The sequence below is a fragment of the Andrena cerasifolii genome, chromosome 4 (genome assembly GCF_050908995.1).
Source record: "Andrena cerasifolii isolate SP2316 chromosome 4, iyAndCera1_principal, whole genome shotgun sequence".
Lineage (NCBI taxonomy): Eukaryota > Metazoa > Arthropoda > Insecta > Hymenoptera > Andrenidae > Andrena > Andrena cerasifolii.
The window spans coordinates 16498232-16524234 of record NC_135121.1 but is presented as its reverse complement, the minus strand read 5'-3'; the positions used below and the strand labels follow the sequence as shown (position 1 = coordinate 16524234).

Below are 26003 nucleotides of genomic sequence, written 5' to 3'. Positions count from 1 at the left end.
ATTTTGGGGAGCACAAAATTTGGGGAGCCACCAATTTTGGGGAGCACCAAATTTGGGGAGCCACCAATTTTGGGGAGCACCAAATTTGGGGAGCCACCAATTTTGGGGAATGCCAAATTTGGGGAGCCACCAATTTTGGGGAATGTCAAATTTGGGGAGCCAAAAATTTTTGGGGGTCGAAACATTTTTGGAGAGACCCAAATTTGGGGAGCGACAAATTTTGGAGAGGTACAAATTTGGGGAGCGACAAATTTTGGAGAGGTACAAATTTGGGGAGCAACAAATTTTGAAGAGGTACAAATTTGGGGAGCGACAAATTTTGGAGAGGTACAAATTTGGAGGAGGGGGGGGGGGTGGGAGATTTGGGGGAGCGGCACAATTTGAGCGAAAGAAATTGGAAAAGGTTTAAGGGAAGACAGCTTTAAAACCAATTCACTTTTTTTCCATGTAGCGAATTAGCAACGACTAATACGTGAGTTTTCATATGACTTAATTTTGAAATTGTCCCGACTCTTATAACTGAAAATATTTCATGATATTTCGCGGAAAGGACGACAGCCTCTTCTCAACCTAGGGGCTCCAAATTTTCAAATCCACCCTGATCGAAGATACAAAGTTTAATAAATAGCAGACGATATAAATAAGGGTCCTATGAAGTTTTATCATTAATTATTACGTTCTATTACGGTCTCGTCGTCGGCGATACGCTCGAGTAATCGTTACCTAGCGTGATCCTTAAAAACGGCTACGAGTACGCGATTTCGTAATATTACCCGATCGTTTGCAATCCCGGCGACAATTAATCGTACGATATAAATAAGTTTGATCTCCTTCGACCGTAACGGAGGACGCCATTCACGTTTGTCATGAATAGCGATGCAAATGGATCGTTTATCCAGACGCTGTAAGGACCTGTTTCAATCGAAAGGCTTTTCGATTTCGCGCGTTCATATGCACTCGTAGGTCTTCACGACTTCCCTGCAGGTCTTGCACCTGACGTAACAGCAGCTGATGTACTTGCAGTCGCACCTCTCTAGGACCTCCTCCGTTTTAGTCACGTGACCCCGGCCGCAGCAGAGGTACTCGCAACCCTCGTAACCGAAGCTGCTGCCGTTGCATTGTCTGGGGAAACAATATATATAGTAGTTTTCCTTTAATTAATTCCTAAAGATCACCTATTTTGGGGGGCTCTAGACCGGAACCTCCCCTTAAGCATCAAACTACATACACCAACGTGAAATCTTCCATACTTTTCATTCCCGGCGCCAAAAATATGAGTTCTTATTAAAAAAAAATCAAGTTGACCTTGGAATGACCCCTAAATGTGACCCTCAGGTCACAGTCAAGGCTACCATTTGAAACCCTAACACTTTCGTCTCAAAGATTTTCTTCAAAAACTTCGTACTTCCGAGTTCATCCTTGGTTCCCATCTCTCTGGAACACCCTGTATATTTATATCGCATATCTACACGAAACATTATCTTAATTCAGAAGAACATTAACAGCTTAATAATACACACTCGCTCATTACGCGATCCCATAAAGATGCACCGAGAACAAAGGGCCTCGAAGACTCGGGCCGACTGTTGCGCTACTCTTTTACACGGATGCGGTGTGAAGAAAAAAAGATTTGGAAAAAGCGTACGGGGAAATGATCGAAGGCGTCCCGTAATAAACATTCGCCACGCCCACTCTGTATAATCATACGGAGGGTTATAATTACTGGTTGTAAGCGGTGGTCGGCGAGGCTGGTCAGTGGTGCCCAAAGGGAACTGGCACCATACATATATTAGTGGAGGGAAATGAAATATTAACGTGTCCGAAACTAGCATCCGATTAGCTTACGAATCGCTCGCGGGTCGGTCTCATCCATTAGTTTCTCTGTGATTAAATGTCCCAGTGAAACAGAGGCCAGCGCTCCTTTTATAGCAGCTGTTTTAATGTAGAACAGATAGATAGGGGCCATTCATATTGCCGCTATGAATGCTGGTTTATAAGGAACATCATTAAAATCAATTTAGTAAACACTAATGCTCTCCTGCTTTTTAAACGTCTCGTGTATTTATTATGCCAATTTAATCTCTGTGGTTAAAAGTAAATTTCATTGGCTTGGCTGTCTTCTTCGGTGGCATAGACACTTGGTAATGATAAAACAGTGAATTATTAGTAAGCCAGTGATAGCAGTCTTATTTGTGTATGTTTGATTATCTAATACTCGAAGTAGCAGCACTTATATGGCAACGTAGTATCAGTTTCCAAAATTTTATCACCACCCTTATGGCGTTTCTAATAAGCTGGGTGTAAATATTTAAGTTCGGGGTGTCAACGTCAAAACCGAGTAAAATTCTACTTTTCATTAAATTATTAAATCGCGCGATAAAAATACCGCACCCCATTGGAGAGGATCAAGGCAACCTTGGAACTTTAAAAACAATGCGATTTCCATGAAAATGATTTCAAGTGGCCGACGTAGGCGCTCTATTTATAGATGCGATATATTCTTTCTGTCACCCTTGTAAAAACTGGGGAACAAATTTAACCCTCGGGCGGGCGCGTGGTGAACTCAGTCGATCAGTTGAAAATAATCATTTTAGCCCCCTTATATATTACACTTCAGAAACGGTTTCTCTGTTGACCAGTGGTAACTTAAATTAAATGTGATGGGAAAATATTAGCAATCTATCCAGAAATACAGTAAATGTATTTAAAAACACAAAAATAGTATACGTAAAACATTTTTAACATGAAAAATGAAAATCAACTGGCACAAGCATCATAGGGTTCTTGAAGCACACCACGATCGCGCGGAGAGAATGTTTGTCTTACCTAATGAAGGAAATACGCAGATCGGTGAACGGGGTTCACAAAGCGCGGCCGCTCGAGGGTTAAGCTGCTAGGTGAACAGAAATCTCCAAATATGCAGCTTAAATTTAACACAAATTACGTTTAATTTCAATTAAAAAGCACGGATTAAAGTAGAAGTCTAATTCAACACTGTCGCGATTAAAAGCACTGTAACATCTTGATTCGTCGAGTAAATCCATTCGTCCATTACTTAGCGGAATAAAGATAATACTAGTCGCTCGGACGTCGCGAGCAAGGAATAAAGATAAATCGTACTTTCATTCGATTCCTTATCCAGCCGAGCATTTTATCCGGATGACGCCTAATTGTGATATAGAACACACTAAACGCGTCATCCCAGAACGGCTCTCTCGTCCGTTGGAGCGATCCCTCTGCCGTCCGAAGCCAGCCACCATTCCTGGAATTCCGTGGGTGATCTTAATTCACGAACACCGAGGCGTGAATAATTCAGAGATACGAGGAGGCCCCTTTCGCCCTGCCGCCGGAAAATCCGTGGCGAATGCAATCACCGACGAAAGCAGCATCTTTCTTTCTTTATTTATGCCGGGCCGGCTCGCGCGATTGTTGCCGGACTCTTCGAGCCACGCTTTACCCCTGGGGGAACCTTTCGTTAAGGATTAACGTTCGATAAATATGTACTTCGGGCTGATTTTCGGCGAAACCAACTGGAAATGAGTCATGAATACGAACACTCCGGTAACAACGTTGCTACGTCTTCCATTTCATCGAAGGGAATAGAAGGGAACCAGGGGAAAAAATAGGAAGAGTTGGTTGATACAGTTGGGGTGTGATTTAACAGGGTTGGAGTGGAAAATAGAATAAACGATTCGATTTCACTTGCACTGGAAAATAAGTAGAGGGCGATCATACTTGTTGACTTACAATTGTGGATGAAGAGGGTTTTCTACTTCGGGCGGCTGAAAAAATTCGAATTTTTCCTTCTTTATTTTTATCCCTGTAGTCTTATAAATTTTTCACTGAACTTAGATTGTCAAAATTCGCGAAAAAAAATCAAATGGCCGATTCATTGTGGACATTTATATTTCTTGATTTTTTTCTCGTGAATTTTGAAAATCTAAGTTCAAATTCGTTATTAGCACTCAGCAAAGCCCCTGGAAATAATTGTTTAAATTACTGGAATGACATAAAAGTTTGTACATCGAAGCGTATGAGCTGAATTATTGTTAATGAATTTTCACTTCTTTCACCCCTCGTATCTCAGAAACTAATTGCCACCTGAACTTGAAAATTTGTCGCGATTGATGCCCCATCATAAGCTATCATTTGGCAGAAAATTCAGTTGCAAAATCGTGGCAGCCAAAAAGGGGCTATTTCTCGGGTCGCTCTTTCAACCCCCGAAACGGACCATCAAGGCCGACCAAAGGGCAGACTCTCTCGAGCCGATAGAAGTGACGCGCGGCAGAAGGCACACGGCGGACTATTAAGGAGAACCGAGCCGAGCTGTCGTTCGCATAAATTCATGGATTTATAATTGCGATTAACGCGCTGCGCGCGCGAGTGTGTGTAATTATCAAGGTCGATTTATTGGGAGCTCGTAGCGGTACTAGACGGAGGGGCTCGTTGAAATATCGTAAAACAGAGGATTTATTGGATTTCGAGAACAGGTTCCCCGATCGCGGGGGAAAAATGGGGCTCCGCCCTATCTCCCCCCGAAGGTCTTCTCTCATAGGTAATTACCGGCAGAGTCGCATAAATAAGCCGGTGTATCTGGCTATGCCGAAGATAACTAAGATCGAGCGAAGGAATTCGTTGTGTGTGGCTGGCTGCGACACGGCGACGAGCACGGGGGAAAAAGGAAAGGGGCAGGCGAAGAATCGAGCGGATGTACACGATGGAAGTATTTTATTAGTACTAGATAGCGATTAGTCGCCTGGATGAGGGGACAGAAATGAAAGCTGCAATCTCGTCAAATCGGGGCTCGTAAAGCGTGGTAAAGTATCGCGAGATATTTGTATTAGATGTTGGCAAGCTTGCACCCCACCCTTTTTCAATCGTGCTCTATTATTTTCAACGGGGAGTGGACGTTCATAATGATTAGTGGACGGCTAAGAGCGATGAAAACGCTTCAAGGCTTTCGTGAATCGTAAAGCGACTGTGGATGTTGTGGGGTATCGAGATTCCTTTTCGAACTTGAAGCTGTTTATTTTTTTATTACTTCAAGGGTGCTGGGTGACCAATCGCTCGAGAATCAAGTATCTTTTGCGAATTAATTACAAGGAGATGAGCACAAATTGCGAGTAGTACTTTTGGGTAATTTTTATTAATACTATGAACTGTAATTTTTTTTTTATATTGTGTACTTAAAGTGTGTTTTATTTATTTGTTCGATAAGTAAAAATTGTGATACAGAAAGCAATGAGTATAATGCAGAAGATGTAAGCGAGGTGGGCACGAATTAGAGGAGTTTTAGGTAATTCTGGCCACACGTAGTAAATCTGAAGATCTTCATTTTAAATTAAAAAATTTTAATATAATAAAATTTTATTTATAAATGAGTTATTTCGATGTTGCAACCCTTCTTATAGAAAAAGAAACTGTTCAGGTTTGGGGTTCCACTATTGTTTAGTGAGTTTGGAAGGGTTGCTTGGTGAAATTTAGTTGGGAATTAAAACATTTGCAAAATTTTCAGAAATCTTGATTGAAATGGCGGAGACATTCTTAGCCACCTATAAAAAAGAAAATAGACGTTTCGTTGAATGGATATCTCATTTTCTATAAAGGCATTTAATTTGCAATTTAATATTTCGTTGTGAAAATAATTATTTCAATAGATTGAGTTAGATTTACAATGGTCACGATTATTTGCACCCAAAGGAAAGAAACATGTGTAGGACCTAACAGCTTATTTTGGCTGGTGAAGTAGAATGAGGGCGATATAATAGATGAGAGACCTGTGTCGGGAGCACGAACCAATTCACAAGATTTCTTCTTCTTCCCTGGGCACCAACGAAAACTAATTGCGCGGAAATCGCTCGGATACGAAGTTTACGGCCTGGTCATTCAGTTTTATTGCACTCACTTTTGCAGCGAGTCGCTCGTCTTGAAGGGTTACGAAACAAACATAAATTCAGGAATATTGGAAAAAGCTGTTGGTGAAAATTATCCCAAATATTTGCCCACTAATAGGTAGGTATATTTTCAAACGATTTTATTTAACTTCACTCCTCTGTCCGTTTGTTTGTTCGGTTCAAATCTGGCAACTTAATTTTAACTCGCTTTCACAAATCCAAACGATTTGAAACTAGATAAAAATAATTATAAAGTTACAAATTAATTGTAACTTATGAATATTCAGATATACTTAAATTCGGTGCTCATTATTTATTAAGGGATATTTGAGTGGAATATTCATAAGAAACAAATTGGTTGCAAAGCACAAACACTAAAAAGTAAAAAAATAAATAAAAAATATAAAAAAAGATTTAAGTGAAACTATTATATTTTAACTCGATCAATAATACACTAGAAATTTGTAGTACAAGAAAATAATTATCTTTCACTTCGTAGTGCATTATTGATCAAATTAAATAAGATCGTTTTACTTAAGAATTTTTTTGTATTTTTTTATTCTTGTTTTGTTTTGTTTATGTTATTTTTTATTTTATTTTTTTATTAACACTGTTCAACCTAGACGTTCTCCAATTTTCATATTGCATTTTCTTAAAAAGTGGCGAGCATTTGAAGAACAACCACGAAATTCTCATTGAAGAAATCGTATTTTTTTGTAAATATAAAAAAGTGAAGACTGATATTTAAAAGCGTAAGAACTTATGGTTCGCCATGCTTCATCTCTTCGTTTCAAGAAAATATATCCTTTTCTTCGTGGTTTATATATTTGGGACATATTTCTTTTTCCATTAGTAAGACTGCTGGTGCCGCAACTTTTCCCATTTAGTCGCAGAGAGTTCTCATTTTGTATGAACAATAGACTGAACGAAACTTGTACTATGTAGACCACAGAAAAATGAATATCTGACGCGTTTAAATGCGACGTTTAGACGTTCCAACTAATCGTCGTAGATACACCTTAGTTTTATGGATTGCTGGCGAACGAAAGTGCAATGAAGAGTCATTAGCACCGTCGTAACTGGGTTTTATGGCACACCTGGTCATTCGCGAGTGTATATACGCTGTTTTTCTTCCTTCGTACGATATTTCTGTGCCAGTAGAAGAAGGAAACAGTCCCGAGCAAGGCAGAGTAATCGTCGGCGTAAATTCGGTCTGTAGAGTAAGTTGTTGATGAAAGAAAGACATTTATGATCTGAATCATTAGTAGAAAGTGAAGAAATATGGGAAAACTCGTCTAGGCTGCAAGCAAAATTAAGGAAGAAGAAATAACCAGCGATAGTTAATATTGTTTTTGATCCGTCGTATTCACATTAGTTGATTAATTTGTTATATATACTTTATTTATACTTTAAATTGTTTGAACTATTTCTACTTATTTATAAGTACTATCTTCTTCGTAACTTAAGTTGCTGGTGCATCCATTGGATTCGAATTCAATTCTGAATGCGCTGGATGAGTATTTCTGGCGGATTTACAGTGTAAATGAAGTGTTACATTTTGTGTTTCTTTTAGAATTATGAAAAATTGATGAGATTCCTATGGAAACTTACAGTTTCTAAGTTTCAAACTTTGTAGCTTCCTGATTAATTCTGCTGCTATTTCTTCAGAGGATCACGTACTTCTGTTTCTACTTTTATTTCTTCAGAAGAACGCGTACTTTTCGTTCACTTATATTTCTTCGGAAGAACAAGTACTTCTTTTTTTATTTCTATTTCTTTAGAAGGATGCGTACTTTTCTTTGACTTCTATTTCTTCGGAAGAACAAGTGCTTCTTTTTCTATTTATACCTATTTCTTCAGAAGAACGCGTGCTTTTCTTTTACTTCTATTTCTTCAGAAAAACGCGTACTTTTCTTTTACTTCTATTTTTTCAGAAAAACACATACTTGTTTTTTTTACTTATATTTCTATTTCTTTAAAAGAACGCGTACTTTTCTTTTACTTCTATTTTTTCAGAAAAACAAGTACTTCTTTTCTAGTTATACCTATTTCTTCAGAAGAACGCGTGTTTTTCTTTTACTTCTATTTCTTCAGAAAAACGCGTACTTTTCTTTTACTTCTATTTTTTTTTCAGAAAAACACATACTTGTTTTTCTACTTATATTTCTATTTCTTTAAAAGAACGCGTGTTTTTTTTACTTCTATTTCTTCAGAAAAACGCTTACTTTTCTTTTACTTCTATTTTTCAGAAAAACACATACTTGTTTTTCTACTTAAATTTCTATTCCTTTAAAAGAACGCGTACTATTCTTTTACTTCTATTTCTTCCGAATAACAAGTACTTCACTTTCTACTTCTATTCCCCCAGAAAAACACGCACTTCTCCTTCTATTTCTTCAGAAGAACACGTACCTTCTTCTGCTTCTATTTCTTCGGAAGAATTCAAACTTTTTCATCTACTTCTGTTTCTTCTTTCCTCTTAACTTTATTGTGGCTATAGTGTTTCGTAACATCGAGATGAGGGTAAAGCAAGAGCAATCAGAGAGACAACTACGCTCCACCGGGATGTACTCAGAGCTCAGACCTTATGAAAGATTCATCGATCGAGTACATAGCAAAAAGAGGATCCTACTGGATGATTGGCGAACGGATGCATCGTTAGCCAAAGGTTCACGAACCTTGAATCACCGAAAAAACTGGTCAATTCCATTTTGCTTTTACGTCTCCCTTCGCGAAGCTGTCTTGCCACCGTGTGCTCAGTCTTTTTTCGTCCGCTATTGAGCGCAAGAACACGAAGAAATTCCGTTCGTCGTTAATGAACGCTAAATCTTTGTTTCTTCTTTCTCGGAATACGCTCAGGCAGCTCAAATAAACGACGATTCATTTCTGAGTGAATTTTTTGCCGAAACTACACTTTGCAGAACTTTAATGGTTGTGCAATCAGGCACAGATATTGCATAATAATAATAATCAACGCTATGGTTTTATACTGTGCATTAATTTTGAAACCAAAACCAGTTGCATATGGACGATATTTCCAAATATACATACCTACATATTCGTGCCAGTAATTATGAGAAAGTTGCCTAACAATAAGTCACGAATCCAGAAGAATTGAATTTGCCTCATTTTTGTATCGTATAATGTACAGAAACGCAAACTTATAATACATATTCAATGTCACAACGAAAATTTGTGTGCCTCACAATTAGATCTCACAAGTGTCATTACTGTGTATTAAAACCGCTAATGTGTCGATTTAAATTACACACACTGCATGGAGAATTTAGTGTACCTACGTAAAAAAATCAAGTTGCGATTAATTCAACGTAGACGAATTAATTATAAGAGAATTTTAATAAATAACAGAATAAATGGGAAATTAAAATATAAAGTGGGAAACGTGCTCCAAGGGTCTATTGCGAAGTTGAATAATACTATTCAATGGTCTTCCAAAAATCTCTAACATATTCGCCATCCCGCCAATTTTTAACATAAATAATTAATTTTACTTCAAACGACTCCGATAAGCATGCTGCTTAAGAATCTTCCTTATTTTCTGTTTTTATCCACGCTGGGAGCTGCAACCACCTACGCCAACAAGACAGGATTTTGAAACACGTGGTTTATTGTGGGTCTGATGAAAACCAAGAAGCAATTAACTAAAATGGTGAAAAAAATTCTTATGCACGCCGAAAGAGTGGCTGAATGAACTGCAAAAAGAATGATAACGTTAGGAGCGGGTATCGCTGGGAATAAAATTCCTGAAAACTGATCGAGCCTGCAGCGTTCGCAGAGAAACGGCCCCTTGAGATACGGAGGCGAAGTGCTCGCATCAGGCCCCGCTGGTTCGCGTCAAGCGTTTCGTTTCTGGCGTGCCAGTGGTATGGATTTCTCCGCGTGAGTTTTTACTGGCATTCTTAAGCCTTTCATTACGACTTGCGCCGGCCGTAGGACACTGCCGCTGCGCGGGACGATACTTATTCTGTGGCGCATATTTCGAATGCATTACCCCCGCCGGATTACGTAACCGGTCGTGAACATGTAAGTTATTAGGTTATTGTATACGGAACGACCGATTCGCTGATAAATAGCATCGCCGGCGTTGTAGGTGATTAGCGTACATTATAGATGCCACTCTATCGGGTGTATCAATCTAAAGCCTCGCTCGCGCGTATTATTCGCGCTTATTCGTTTTTCTCGTTTCGGCGAGTTTACGGACGCGGGGCATTGTTATCGGGCTAACTGGAGAGATAAATGAGAACGATATTCGTATGGCTCGCTTATGTAACTGGACAATGGGGAAGGCTGCTGCCGCTGTCACTGGAAACGCTAGAACTGCGCTTCCGAGTTGCAGGCACTTTCAATGCGCACCTACGAGTGCGAGATGAAGTTTTTTCTAGAAAATTGAATTTAACTTCACTTGAACATTCTGAAGCAGAGAAGTTTAGCAGAAGTAATTAATGTAAAATACAGAAACGCAGAAGCTTGCATCGATGTAACGACCTAATGACATGGTTAGGGGTTGCGAACCGGTAAATCGGTAAATCGGTTTGAAGCTTTTTTCACTGATAACGTAGTAGATGTCGACGGAATTATGCGCTACATATATGCGCTACATTGCTATACATAAAATTTTTATCGGTAATTCGCCAAATTTCTCGCGATCTACCGGTAAATATCGAGAAATACATAATTTACCGGTAAATCGATTTACCGGTAAATATCGAGAAATACGTAATTTACCGGTAAATATCGAGAAATACGTAATTTACCGGTAAATATCGAGAAATACGTAATTTACCGGTAAATGTCGAGAAATACGTAATTTACCGGTAAATGTCGAGAAATACGTAATTTACCGGTAAATATCGAGAAACACGTAATTTACCGGTAAATATCGAGAAATACGTAATTTACCGGTAAATGTCGAGAAATACGTAATTTACCGGTAAATATCGAGAAATACGTAATTTACCGGTAAATATCGAGAAACGCGTAATTTACCGGTAAATGTCGAGAAATACGTAATTTACCGGTAAATATCGAGAAACACGTAATTTACCGGTAAATATCGAGAAATACGTAATTTACCGGTAAATGTCGAGAAATACGTAATTTACCGGTAAATATCGAGAAACACGTAATTTACCGGTAAATATCGAGAAATACGTAATTTACCGGTAAATGTCGAGAAATACGTAATTTACCGGTAAATATCGAGAAATACGTAATTTACCGGTAAATATCGAGAAACACGTAATTTACCGGTAAATATCGAGAATTACGTAATTTATCGAATTCCAGGTAAAAATTTGGCGAATTACCGGTAAAAATTGTATGTATAACAATGTAGCGCATATATATAGCGCATAATTCCGTCGACATCTACTACGTTATCAGTGAAAAAAACTTCAAACCGATTTACCGATTTACCGGTTTGCAATCCCTAGACAGGATCCCCATACAGCACACTCCATTGCAGGAAGGTTCCTGGAAGGTTCCTATGTCCGTACCGAGGCAACATTCCACGCAACCCCCAGGGAACCTTCCTGCAAGCTTCGGGCAACGGAGTGTGCTGAATGGGTGGTTACTCGCGCAGCAAACCTACGTGATTCGTACGGAGAGGGCAATGTTAAGCCTGTTGAGTGATTTGTCAGCTGATATACAGGGGGTGGGGGCAAAAGTATGTGGACATCCTTTAAGGGGACTAGGCAGTCGAAAAATCGATTTTTTTTATTGCATTTTCCGAAAGTACCGGGACTCAGATCAGAAAGTTGAAAAAACGACATTTATTATTTTTTTTGCTATTCCGAACAATTGCATTTTTTTTCAAAACGACGAAACACGTCACTTAGCAGACTAATCCTTCTGGCTTGTCAAAAAAACTCACGTCGTTTGGACCAATTCTAAAAAAGTTATGCGATTTTAAAAGTTGTAAACTTTTTTTCGCCTGCCTCTATTTTCTTCGCTATTCCGACCAATTTTTTTCGTAGTGCTATCTTTTGTAGCGCCGTCTTTATTTCATATTTTCAACCAGACGGAATTTTTAGTCACAGTTTGAAGTATAATGAATATACAGTAAAAAGTCCAGCATAGAAATCTTTCATTAAGTTCATAAAAAAAATTCTGTAAAAAGTTTAAAAATGGTAGATACGTCGCAGGAGAATACTGCCTTAAATAGTTAACTCGCTATGCCCCAAAGTTCCATTTGCATTTCCCACACCATAGAATATTAGCGTTGCAGGAAGAAGAGAGAAGAAATTCGGTTTACCTGCCGATAGTGCCAAGGCTTCCCCTCTTTTTATCAGGAAGACAGTAGTCCGGGCTCTTGGTGGTGTAGAGGAGATTGTCGTGGTGATACAGGGGTGGTAGCCTCCCTCCTGATCTTGGCCGAACTTCCGCCGCGGTTGCGTATCTTCGAAGCAAACGACTTCCGGCGGCCGAAGGCCCCGATGAACCGAGTCCTCTCCAACAAGTACGCACGCTGCAGGATCCGGACACACCGTGGCACTTGCACTCCAGGGTCAACGATTGCTCCACAGCCTTTCGACAGGAGTGTGGACAGTGTTTTGTATTAGTAATCCTGTGCTAAGCATGTATTAGGTCTATTAGGTCTGTCGCTAAATTTTGCCTATTCGTTTAGGGGTTGTTATTAAGGGGACCTTCCGGTCTAGAGCCCCAAAAAATAGGTGATCTTTAGGAATTAATTAAAGGAAAACTACTATATATAATTTAATGGAACTTTTTGCATTGTAATAAGGATGCTTTAAATTATAGAAATATATTTTTTGTTTTATAATTAATCATTGCAGACCGCACTGGGGAGTCGTTAAAGTCAAGGCGTAAAAAAAATGATCCAAATCGGTGGGACCTGTATCTCCAAAAGTTATCATCCGATTCGACTGAAACTTTTTTTTGTTTTGAAGAATATACTTATGACTAGGGGAAACCAGAAAAAATACAAAAATTACATTTCTTAGAAAATAACGAGACTTGAAGTTTGAAATCACTTTCCCCCTATATTGGGACCCCTAGGGTACGGATGTGTGTATTCCAAATGTCATTCTTCGTCATATATCCAAAATTTGTGTTAATATCATATGTTTTGAGATATTTAACATGTTACAATCGCCCCCCCCCCCCCCTGTTACTATCGCCCCCGGTGTACCCTACTCGTATTGAAAATTAAATTACAAAAATATTACGTAAGGTGCCACCTGACTCCCTCTCCCTCCCCTTGTAAGAAAAGATAAGAAATTCGCAACCCCTTCCGCCGCCGAAAAATCCTTGCCTAATTCGAATATTCGAATACCTATTCCTAATTATTCGAATATTCGACATTATTCGAATTATTCGAATATTTATAGCTCTACTATAATATGCTGATCAATCCTTTTAATTACCCTTCGACCCGCCCTGTTGTTGTGCATATTCACAGCGTGCATAAACTTGGCTGTCGCGCCGGTACCAGGAGGCGTCGCGCCCTGGAGGAACCTTTTGGCCATCCGCGACGCTGACCTGACGTCGTCACCGCAGCCACCCCATTTGAACGAGTTCCTGGCAGATATCGTGCCGAAAGACACTGGGGTGGCGGTGAAGGAGGAAGGTGAAATCAAAGCAGACGGAGATGGTGGTTCTCGTCGTGGTGGCGTCGCACAAGAGCAGGCTGCTAGACTTCCCAAAGCGCAACCCCTCGCCAGCCTCCAAACTGCAGCCGCAGCTGACATGGCGTACACGAACGCCTGTTCCCTCGTTCCTGTTTTTTGGCAAGGTCAAAGTCAATCTTTAGATTTTAAAGCGCCAGCAAGTGAGTGACAAGTTCTTCTGAAGTTTGCGCGCAGAGTTCGTTTGTCAGGAAAATTCAGATAATAGATTTTAGTCTTCGATATATAATAATTGGTGCACGTTTCACGCAAATCCGATAACAAAAGCGCGATTTATTCCAAATAAATAAGAATAGAAATTTCTAATAAATAAATTAATAGAAATTTCTATTCTTATTTATTTGGAATAAATCGCTCATTTATTATCGGATTTGCGTGAAACGTGCACCAAACGATGTAGAATTTTTTAACGTGTATTGCACGACATAGCTAAAAAACTGTCAAAAATGGAGTTCCACCCGTTTTGCTGGAAGGTCCTAAATTGTAATACTAATATCCTTGCGCGGGGGCAGTGAAGCATACCCCCACAGTAACCCCTGCTTGTCGCAGAAGGCAAAATGGAAAAGCCACTCTAACAATAAATTACAATCTCCAAAATCCATACAGATATTGCCATACAGTCTGACAAATAAATAATTAATCACGAGCACAGGTCGCCATTAACTTCGAGTAGATCGAAGTGTCTTCAGCCTTTCATTCACAGAACAAAAATATAACGGTCCTCATTTCTCCATCACTTCTCTAAAAACTCTACAATTTTCCTCCGTCGGTTTTTCATTCGGAGCGCTTATATCGAGGTAAAATGCGCGGCAATTTATCATGCGCGGGTAGGATCCCCCCTCGAAGTTAGGGGCCGGGGGGGAGTCGTAAGAAGCTTCGCTAAACTATTCAATCTCGGCTGAAAGAGAGGTCGAACCTCGAGATCCAAACGATGCCGGCGAATTTTTTGGTAAGAAGTCTCCAACGATGGCAATTAACGAGGCAAAGACGGCGCGCCTATTCGACGCGAGCTACCCGAATTAAATTGGTAATAGTGCCCTTGGAGGCTGCATTCACCGCCCCTTCTCCCAGCTGATGGCTTGAAATAATTGAAGGAAAGCTGATTAGCATAACGGCGTGTACCCCGTGCACGGAAAAAGGGGAGAGCACCTCTCCGAGTCCTACGAATACGTATCGGGTGACTGTCTTTTTCATCGGCACCGAAACCCACCGCGGGCTTCTCAGTTTTCTCGTTAACGAAGTATCCCATTCCTCGCCGGGAACACTTTTATTTACAATACAATTATCGTCAAATACGAACGATTAATCCGCGGGTAGAAGGAGGGGGAGGGGGCGGAGGGCGAAGGGGCCAGGAAAGAAGGAAGCACCAGTTTGGTAATGACCACTAATTGAGGTGCTCCTTCGAGGTCTTCCTATTTACCGTGAAATTACGTCAAAGGATAATTTGATCCGTACTCCGCGGCTCGTGTCGTTTTTTGTGTCTAAAGGAAACCAACTATATCAGCAATTATATTATTATTATTATTATTAGTATTATTATTATTATTACTATTATTATTATTATTATTATTATTATTATTATTACTACTATTACTATTATTATTATTATAATTATTATAATAATTATAATTATTATTATTATTATTATTATTATTATTATTATTACTATTATTATTATTATTACTACTATTATTATTATTATTACTATTATAATTATTATTATAATTATAATTATTATTATTATTATTATTATTATTATTATTATTATTATTATTATTATTACTATTATTATTATTACTATTATTATTATTATTATTATTATTATTATTATTATTACTATTATAATTATTATTATAATTATTATAATTATAATTATTATTATTATTATTATTATTATTATTATTATTATTATTATTATTACTATTATTATTATTATTATTACTATAATTATTATTATTATTATTATTATTATTATTATTATTATTATTACTATTATTATTATTATTATTATTATTATTATTATTATTATTATTACTATTACTATTATTACTATTATTACTATTATTATTATTACTATTATTATTATTATTATTATTACTGAAATCAATGGATGAAACTCTTTAGTACACTACTGCAGTTCGCCTCACCGATTCTAACCTTAGCAACGGGACAGACGGATTGCTCGCAGCTAGGCGTTAAAACCGGCTCCCTGTGCATCCCTGTCTTAAGGATTCCAAGTCTCTTATATCGAAGGAATGGTTGACAAGAGGTGGCAGAAAATAATTTCCAAATAAGAAATAATCATTTCGAACGCAGCCTTTTCCCTTCTCCATTCTCTACGGTCAAAGTTGGGCATTATTCGAATAAAAATTTATTCGTTATTCTCGAATAACTTCATTTTATTCGAGATCATTCGAATAAAGATTTATTCGAATAACGCTCAACTCTGTCGACGATAAATTACTGGAGAAATGAGAGCCCTTCTGTTCAACATCTTCCCGAAGCGCAATCACATTTCGATTGACCGATTATTACTCGATTAAATTATAAATTAATGAACAGCGCTCGACTCGACTGGACGCTTTTGTCGATGGAAAGTTCGATAGTATGCGCCGGGCCTGAGGCCCACTCTGATATTGTCTATACCATTCCATCCGCAAGAAAAAGAAAATACAGGTCGCGATACAATAAATCGATTTCACGATGCGGTTGGAAAAACACTGATATAGAGCATACCAGTAAGTAGTTCAGGCGTGTAATCCGGCGCGCGCTCGATGCTGCTGCAGTTCCACCTACGATGTCGAAATGCCTGTTGGCACACCGTCGAGGTGTCCCTCGCTGCTTGCACCAAACTGGGCATCACGTCTGGCGTAGCTCTGCATGCCCTCGCCTGCTTTCTCTCCAGAAGGCCCGAGCTTTTCGCGCTGGTGCAAGCCTCCCTTGTCCACGTGTAACCGTCCCCCGTACGGCCCAGAGCTCTGGAATTAAAAGGGCGCGTAACGGTGTTGTAGTTTCCTTGATAAATGGAAGAGGGTGCTAGGAGGGTATACAGACTTGGGCAGAAAGTATTTGAAACAGAAAATAAAATGTAATAATTATCCGTACCACTTTACGAATTCTATTTAGAAATAATTTCAAATTTAAAGGAACTACCTAATTTTATTTATTCTCAAGACCAAGTAAATCGTTTCAAAATGATTTTTTATTTTACAAGTAACCCTCGCACAACGCAGATATTTCGTTCCACAAAAAAGCCGCGTTATATAAATCGCGTTGTACGAGACTCACAATTAGATCTAATAAAAAAACAAAAACGGGGTCAGGTTCAATTGCTTTTTTAAAAAATAGCCTTACGTGATTTAAGGACGACCCTTAACAGCCCTTTTCGCGGGAAGAGCAGCTCGGCAGGCAATAACGGCCCGAGGGATCGAGAATCGAAGGTTGAGGTCGAAACCCACGGGGTTCTGAAGGAGGGGTGGTCCGCGCGGCGCACGGGGTTCACGCGCGTACGTGCGAGGACCGTCGACGGCAAGTAGCCCGCGCAACGGCTCGGCCGTAGGGCCGTAAATCAGGGGTGAATTTCGAAAATTATAGGGCGTGAAGCTGAAAGGTGCCTTTAAACGGCACGGCTGGATACGTGCGGATGCCGCGGCGCAAACCGTACGGGAGGATAATTACGGACACCTGAAAGTTGGAATGGCTCGTGCACGGATACGTCTAGACGTAACAGCCCCGGGAATGACCGGCTCGCCAACCCCGTGTCAGGAGCCTACCCTCGGAATTACCCTATCAAAAGGCCGTAGCTCTAATTCATTATTCCGTCGCCGACTGCCGCGTGGATCGTGCCGTTTGATGGCGAGATGCCTGTCCCGCGTTATACGCTCGTCATCCTCGACGACGATCACGGGGCTCGCGGCTCGCTGTACCGTGGGGGGGGGATGGAAACGAGGGCGTCGTAAAAGGTGACGTTTCCCATTTTCACGGCGGGCCAGCATGTGGGCTCGAGCTGTCGCTTCCACGTAATCTTATTGTCGGCTGGTGATCCCTTTTATTTGTCTACCGCGTGTCTTAAACCCTTGCTCGTGGACACTTCGGGGAGCTCGTTTCGCGGAGGTTCGGGGGACGTGTTACGCGCGGAAGGGCGCGGATGGGGTTCTGAAGCACTGCTTGTTTGGGTGCGCATGATTCAAGTGAGTCTGCACGATTTATTCGGAGGTAGAATTTTGAAATGCGTAGGGTAAGTCTCTGGGGGTATTATTGCACGCGAATTACATTTTGTCCATTTTTTCGGGCGAGTTTGCAATTCCTTGGTTGAGGAATGCTCTGTCACCGATGTGCTCTGTTATTCGGCGCAACTTTTCCTCATCTTTCAGACAAGTTTGCGATCACTCGGCTGAGGAATTCCGCGCCTTTGATGAGGGTTATTAATAGGCGCGAGTTTCATTCATCTTTTAGGCAAGTTTGCAATTCCTTTGCCGGAGGATTCCGCGTGTCTAGAGCTGAAACACTCGCTCACGTCACCTCGGCGACATCGTCACGCAGGAGGGTCATATTTCAATGGCGCGTAACTTCGTACAGGGTGTTTCGGAATTATAAGTAGAAGCTGATCGGGTTGAAACGTAAGAAATGGAAGGAAAAGGTTTAATAATGGGAATATGAATATCTAGATAGCTATTAGTTTAACGACTGTAATTTACGACTAGTTTAAAAGAACATACAAGGAGATGGAAAATATAAGAGATTGTCTGAATTACCCATCTCAAGTGACGAGATTGTCTCGCGTGAAACGCACCCAAGGCTCTTTTCTCCCCTTTCGCTCTATTAACTGGTTGCATTTTCACCTGCATTGCAGGAGCACCCTGTATATCGTGTCGTAAGAAGATGATGTGTAGCGCGAGAGGAGCAAGGCGTTTTCGTCAATGAAAGAGGAAGGAAACGAATTTGTTTCACGCGTCAGGCGGTTCAGAGCGGACTCAGGGGAGACACTCCTCGAGCATGGCTCATTAAATTCACGCATCCCAAAGCAGGGACACGTGAAAGAGTTTATGCGTATCTGGCGAACGCGTTTGGCTAATTTTTCACCGTCCCGCTGCAAAAAGTCAACTCGTTTTAGTAGATAGATATCTTTCCTCATCTTCTCCTCCCCATTCCTCTCTCGTTCCCTATTTCCCTTCCTCTATTCGGCTATCTAATAAGCAGAGTGCATGAGGCGTGGTTCACCTGTTTCACTAAATTTTTTTACATGGCTAGTGCACACAATGTATAGTGACATATTACACGCTAGTACTTTAAATTTCTTCAGAAAATTGAGATGAAAGTTCTGGCTTTTCTAAGGCGTCGATATAGATAATTTCATTTTCTATGATTATTAGAATTATTTCTGGTATTATAATTATTTAAATTTATTTCGTTCTTGCATATTGGTTCGTACTGAAGTTGTTATATATATTCGAATATTCGCATACTAGAGAATTCGAATTTGATATTCGAATAATTCGAATAATCAGGGGTATTCGAATATTCGAATATTCGACCAACTAGAAGTATTCGAATACTCGACTAATTAGAAGTATTCGAATATTCGACTAATTAGAAGTATTCGAATAATTCGAATAATTATGGGTATTCGAATATTCGACTAATTAGGAGTATTCGAATATTCGACTAATTAGAAGTATTCGAATATTCGACTAATTAGAAGTATTCGAATATTCGACTAATTAGAAGTATTCGAATAATCCGAATAATTATGGGTAGTCGAATATTCGACTAATTAGGAGTATTCGAATATTCGAATAATTAGGAGTAGGTATTTGAATATTTGACTAATTAGGAGTATTCGAATATTTGACTAATTAGGAGTATTTGAATATTCGACTAATTAGGAGTATTCGAATATTCGAATAATTAGGAGTAGGTATTCGAATATTCGTAGTGATACGCACTGTAGCCAGCTCGAGGCGTGACTTCCGAACGAGAAATTACTTACTGTTTTCAAAAACCAATTGTTAAAGATCCAAAATTTATACCTTTCAAAAAAAGGTATAAATTTTGGATCTTTAACAATTGGTTTTTGAATTTATACCTTTGAAAAACAAGTAATTGTAAAGGCCAATTTGAAAAGAATTTCATGAGTGTAGAAGAATTTCAACTTCACATTCCTATTCGGTACAATCCGAGAAATTCGATCACTCCGAATATTCGGATTCGGATACCTGCTCCTAATTATTCGAGTATTAACAGTTCTAGTTCGTGCATGAAATCTAAAATACTTAATACTTCGTTGTGCATGATGTACACTTACTGCGTGCAAAGTTTCAGCCAAAGCTATGATTCAAATCACGCGCACTCCTCTTCTAAATCAGAAAATGAAATTAATTAAGAGAAAATAATGAAAATAACTATTTACAGCGTAAAGAAAGCCGGGCAATTTCGATTTTTAGAATGATCCCACCATGTTTTCATTACAATAATTCTGAGCTTCTCATCATGATGAGTGATAAGTGGTGAAAGTATTCACTTGAATTGGTGATAGCAGGGAAATATAAACCGAATTAACTGCTCTGGATATATGAGTTATGATAGGATCGAAGATTGCGAAAGGTTCTCTACCCATGTGTACAGATATTTACATCTATCTAGTTATCTGGTTACATATCTGTCCCGCGAAAGAAGAACGATCATAAATCATTGAAAGAAATCGTTGATCGATTGACAGAAGACATGCAGTCGTTCGTTTCTACTTTCGAAATAATTTGAAAGGGTACGACTGCCTGAGAATATATTCTAACAAAACTGTCATCCACATTTCATGCAATAACGAGCGCTTGTTTCTGTGAGAAAATCTCGAGCTCTTAGATACATACACCTGAGGGGCTTGATTTCGACATTCTTATTCTAAAACTATATATTTTCTCAGAATTACAAAATGGTACTTTCAACTGAAGAAAAATCGCTTCAAGCGTGAACGTGTAATTTAGCAAACTAAGGCGACAGTTTTCTTATCTTCCCAAGTATCGTGCCACGCAACGAATAAATTCTAACGCACTCCGTTGTTCTCCGCAAGGAAAAATCTGCGTGACATTTAGCTCGTGGCTAGTTTGGAAATAACGAATCGCCGACACGCGCACGAAACGGCAGAAACAATCTCAGAAGACAGATTCAATGTTCCAGAAATGACAGTTGACAGATTGGCCGTACAATTATGCAAATCCGCTGGCTGAAACACGCCAGCTGATGGGCAGTAATTATTTTAATACGAGAGTGTGATTTGCTTTACGTTAATACCGCGATACTAATTTTCTTCTGCCTCCCTTTCCTTCGTAACCGTGATTGACAGAGTTAAAAACCCGCACGCCGCTGTCCTTTTTTTAACGCGCGCCTTTGAACTCGTATTACCTGAATTTTCTTATTTAGTGCACGGATATTGGGCGAGGTGATATTCGGATCTAAATTAAGAATTGTGATCCTCATAATAGGAAAAGTAATTTAAAATTTAAAAAGTATTTGTAAACGGGATAGTTCGTTGATAAGTGAAACACTACTTTGCAAATATCGGTTTTGGTCCAAGAACATAGATTACAGTAGTTGAAGAGAAATTTGAAAATAAAATTGTAGAGAGTAGTAGAACTAGAAAGTAAGTCATAGAGATCTTAATTATTACTTATATTATTATATTAACTTGTATTAATATTTCTTGACGATTTAAAACACAGTTGACGAAATATCAGGGGATGGGGTAAACAAGATTTCGAATTTGAATACAAATTTGAAATTGAACATTGCGATATAAACTATGGCGATTGTTAGCAGAAACAGGAGAGAATTGTTTAAAAAAAATTTGTGGTTATATTGAAATTCAGTTCTGTTAAAGTTTCAAGGGATATTATACTTCACCCCCTATTACCAAATAATATATTCGAGTTTTATTAAAATATTTTCATATAAAGTATAAACAGAAAATTGTGTAAATTTTTTTACAGAAATATTGAATCTGGGTTCTTTCAAGATTTCTGTAAAAAGAATTATAAATATTGGAGCTGCGTTCTTTCAAGATTTCTGTAAAAGAATTATAAATATTGAAACTGGGTTCTTTCAGGATTTCTGTAAAAAGAATTATAAATATTGGAGCTGGGTTCTTTCAAGATTTCTGTAAAAAGAATTATAAATATTGGAGCTGGGTTCTTCCAAGATTTCTGTAAAAGAATAATAAATATTGAAACTGGGTTCTTTCAGGATTTCTGTAAAAAAAATTATAAATATTGAAACTGGGTTCTTCCAAGATTTCTGTAAAAAGAATTATAAATATTGAAGCTGGGTTCTTTCAAGATTTCTGTAAAAAGAATTATAAATATTGGAGCTGGGTTCTTTCAAGATTTCTGTAAAAAAATAATAAATATTGAAACTGGGTTCTTTCAGGATTTCTGTAAAAAGAATTATAAATATTGGAGCTGGGTTCTTCCAAGATTTCTGTAAAAAAATAATAAATATTGAAACTGGGTTCTTTCAACATTTCTGTAAAAAGAATTATAAATATTGGAGCTGGGTTCTTCCAATATTTCTGTAAAAAAATAATAAATATTGAAACTGGGTTCTTTCAAGATTTCTGGAGATATAATTCAAAGAGTTGAGCACTTCAGATTCAAACATCGAATTAAACACAGCTCCACATTTATCCAACCCCTTAACGCGTTAAACGAATCTATACGACGAGGAGACATTTATTTTGCAAAATGTCCCACCAATCTTCGTATCGTTTAAGTAATTGAATAATCCACAGATTGCGCAATGCCTCTTGGAAATATTTCATGCGTAATAAAGCCCTAGTTGTGCAACAGACGTCGATAAATCATTCGCAGTAAATAGTGTGACGGAAACTGTCCGACATCCAATTTGCGGCGTGTGTGCTTAAATTCGTTACGAGTTATGATTCCCATACGGTATATATCATGTCGATAACCATTTCAATTAGCCAATGAACGCATTTTCGAGGCAATCTCGGCGATCGAAGCGAGATCTTGTCTCGCAGGACCACCTAGTATGCAACAAGTCCGACAACTTGTACACGCAGCTACGAATGAGGAATATCGTTCGTTGCCTATGGAGCTTGTACGCGATCATTGTCGATCAGATCGATGAGTTTCCCTTCCTGTACAAGGCTTGTGTCCAATTTTATTTACTACAAAAAGTCGCTTCCTATCTGTACGTACACTGTCGTTCAAAAGTGAACATTTGGTAACTTCTTAGACCTGATTTGTTAAAAAAAAGGGATGTGGAACGTCTTTCTACATTTATGTGGTTCAATTTCGATGCTTTTCAACCCCTGTACGACTGTTTCATTCCATGGTGCCATCAAAATCAGGGTACAGGTAATTTTTAAAGGGGATAGGACGCCTCACAGCTCCAGAAAAATTACGAGAAAGCAGAATTAAATACCTCAAATGCGGTTCGAAAACCGTTTCCAAGATGGGTTACATTGGAACTATCAGCAGAGGTATCATCGACACTGTTTCCACCGACCAGAATTCATTTTTTTAAAAATTCACCCCCAATCACCATTTCTCCCGAAAATTCTTTGCCGCCAACGAAACGTTGAATGAAACTGTTTTTCGATGTCTTTTACGGTCTCGCCGATGTTTGCGATAATATGAAAATTGGCAATTTTTTTGAGCGGGTGTATCATTCAGAGCATTGTAGCGAAGCTCGGAGCAACCGAATTTTGCCCGGAGGACGGGCAATTTTTACTGGTCCACTGCTCCAGATTTGTTTCTATTATTTGATTTTCATTTGTCTTTGTAAAAGTAGACGAATGAAAAACTATTATATTATAGGTGCTAACATGCCACGTGCAAGCGTTTTACTCCAAGCCTGAAGCGGAGCTGGAGCAAGTATTTTGATGTCGGAGCGGAGCAATTAAAAAAATTAGTCTGCCCCAATCCCCTTGTTCCATCACCGAAGCAAAAAATGGCTACGTCTTAGCGTCACTTGAGCTACGTTTCTGCAAGGTTTCAAATTCTCTTCAATCCTTTTTGGGGTAACACCAGTCGGGACGACACGTCTGTGTTGGCACAAGGGAGGGTCCTGCCCATAGGTAGTGGCGGGCTGCCTAGCACCGTGGCGACCGGCAACCACGTTCATCCGCAAGGCCCCAGACCCAAATTGCCCTCCTCAGGAAAAAGTGCACCCATAAATTGAAAGAAAGTGCACTCCCCCGCGCCTTGTGTTACGTGGATGGGCGTGTAAGGACAGGCTTATCCAGCGAGAAGTTCACGGTCGTTCACGGCTGGGACATTCTTATGAAAATGCGCGACGGCGCAATAAAACTCCGTGAGGTGCGTTTCGGGGCAGCCTGCGCACGGGCGTGTACCGGTGGCGTGGCGGGCCCAATTTCGAAATTCGTTTCGACTCGTGGAATCGTAAAGTGGCGTTTTTACGGGGCCGATAATAGGCTGGCGCCTACGATCCCCGGCCGCCAGCCGATCTCTCGCGTGAGGCCCACGGGGCCCGACCGACCGAAAAGGAAACGAAGGCTGCTGGTAGTCGTCGGTTAACACTTTGGCTGCCGCGTCGACTGTACGCGGTGGCAGTCTTATTTAGAGGATTGCTGGAAACATTTGTTTAAACAGTTATGAAGGATGCTAGGAAGCATTGAGGGGCCCAGTGGAAAGCAGGCATCCTTTTATGATTTTAGAGGAAAGCAAGATGAAGGGAAAATCGTTTTCATATGCACTACGAAATTGTAATTATTTTAAATGGTAAACCAAATTTTAGCTGAAAAATTAATCTTTTTTTATCACGTTAGGAGCCGATTGATACGGGCCCCTTTTACACTACGCGTTTGGTTTTTCTCGGAGTGAAGAAGATTTAATATAATTATATTAGGAGGTGGTCGAATTACATTATATTGCAGGAACGAATTAATGGTACAATGAACCGAAAATTTATGCATATGTGGCATGTGCCTGTTTTTCATTGGGCCCTCAATTTCGAGCGGAGACTGTTTAGGAATGGATCAATTGGGTACATATTAGTATGTGGTCGTTTGTGCTACTGTTTATTAGATTGTCTATGGAACACAGAGTTCTTGGTCAGTGTTTTTTATAAGCATTTATTAATGGAGAGTATTGGGGTACAGCGGTGGTGAGAAGAGAGTTTGGGACTTATACAGGGTGGGTTACAACAGGTGGTACAACCGGGCAGAATGTTACTCTACATGAAGAGATAAGTGAAAAGTGTAGAATAAATTTTTTTCGAATTCGCGAATTTTTCGTGATTTTTGGAGTTATGAATAATTTTCATCTGGGGACTAGTAAGAAAATAAATCACTATAGTGTGTGCGTATACATAGCTGTGCAATTTATTCAGCAAGTACTTATCTGCAATCACGAAGGACTCTATGGTGCATGTACCGGCACCGAGGTACTATTTAAGAGAATTGAATACTATTATCAGAAAATAAGGGAAAATCATGGAATATTTGAGCGCGTGCTAGAGTCTGTGAAGGAACGTAATGTTCAGGTAGCTAATAGCGGCTCTACTCTATTAGCAAGTGAAGTTGAATGAAATAAATTTGAAATGAAATTAGGTAAGTGGAAATTTAATATACAATTATTTATCGTCCGGTATAACGATAATTAATCAAATTCGTTCATACACATTTAAATTAATCGAAACATAGAAAATAACGTAACATAAAAAATGCTTAGAAATACTGCGAACATATTTAAAGACACAATTTAAAAGACAGTTGTTCCTTCCGATAAATCCAACATATTTTCAACAAGTATGTGTATAAATTCAGGAGGAACTGCAGGTATATAAATATTAAATAAAAAAAGATAACAAACAAAATTCAGGTGGTTAGGACAGTGTTGAAATCGTTGAGAAATTTACTAACAGTCGACGTTTTTATATATTCCAAAAAAATTCGAATAAGGTGTAGGCGAAAAAATATTTGAAAATATTCGATATCGATATTCTACCGATACTGTCGTCGATTATAGTTAAAGCCTACCGCGTTTGGAAATTATAGTGGGAGGAACCGTGCGAAGATGTAGATTATGGATTCCAAAATTGGCTTTGACACATGGACCATAAAACACAGTGTTTACAGGCTTGATAATAGGCCAGGTTTCTTAAGGCCCTTGAAAACTTAAAAACCGATCGGCGCAGAATTTATGGACGAATAACTTGTTCGGTATTTCGAGAAATTCTACCACGGTAACAAGCCTTTAGTAGCAACGCAGTCACCTTTATTTTGTATAAATTAACTTATACAATTGATCGTGCTAATTTTATATGTAATTAATGTTTATTATTCGCCAGAAGCAATTTAGAACAGATTGTGTTAGTAGAACGAATGGCAAAGGACTGATGCGTTTCCAAATTGTTCTTGATAATCATGGATTAATATCATTATTATATTATACGATATTCTATTAGA

General features: G+C 39.0%; 1 protein-coding gene across 1 annotated transcript in view; it reads right to left on the bottom strand.

Annotated features, from left to right (window-relative positions):
* Positions 1 to 354: 354 nt before the first annotated feature.
* Positions 355 to 26003, bottom strand: part of LOC143367629 (protein Wnt-11b-2) — a 31948-nt gene continuing 6299 nt past the window's right edge. Inside the window, exons 2-5 of the mRNA XM_076809625.1 lie at positions 16298 to 16539; positions 13301 to 13653; positions 12169 to 12440; positions 355 to 1122 (exon numbers count right to left, since the gene is read on the bottom strand). Coding sequence (XP_076665740.1) covers positions 948 to 1122; positions 12169 to 12440; positions 13301 to 13653; positions 16298 to 16539 — 1042 coding nt within the window. The 3' untranslated portion in view covers positions 355 to 947. The remainder of the gene's footprint in view (positions 1123 to 12168; positions 12441 to 13300; positions 13654 to 16297; positions 16540 to 26003) is intronic.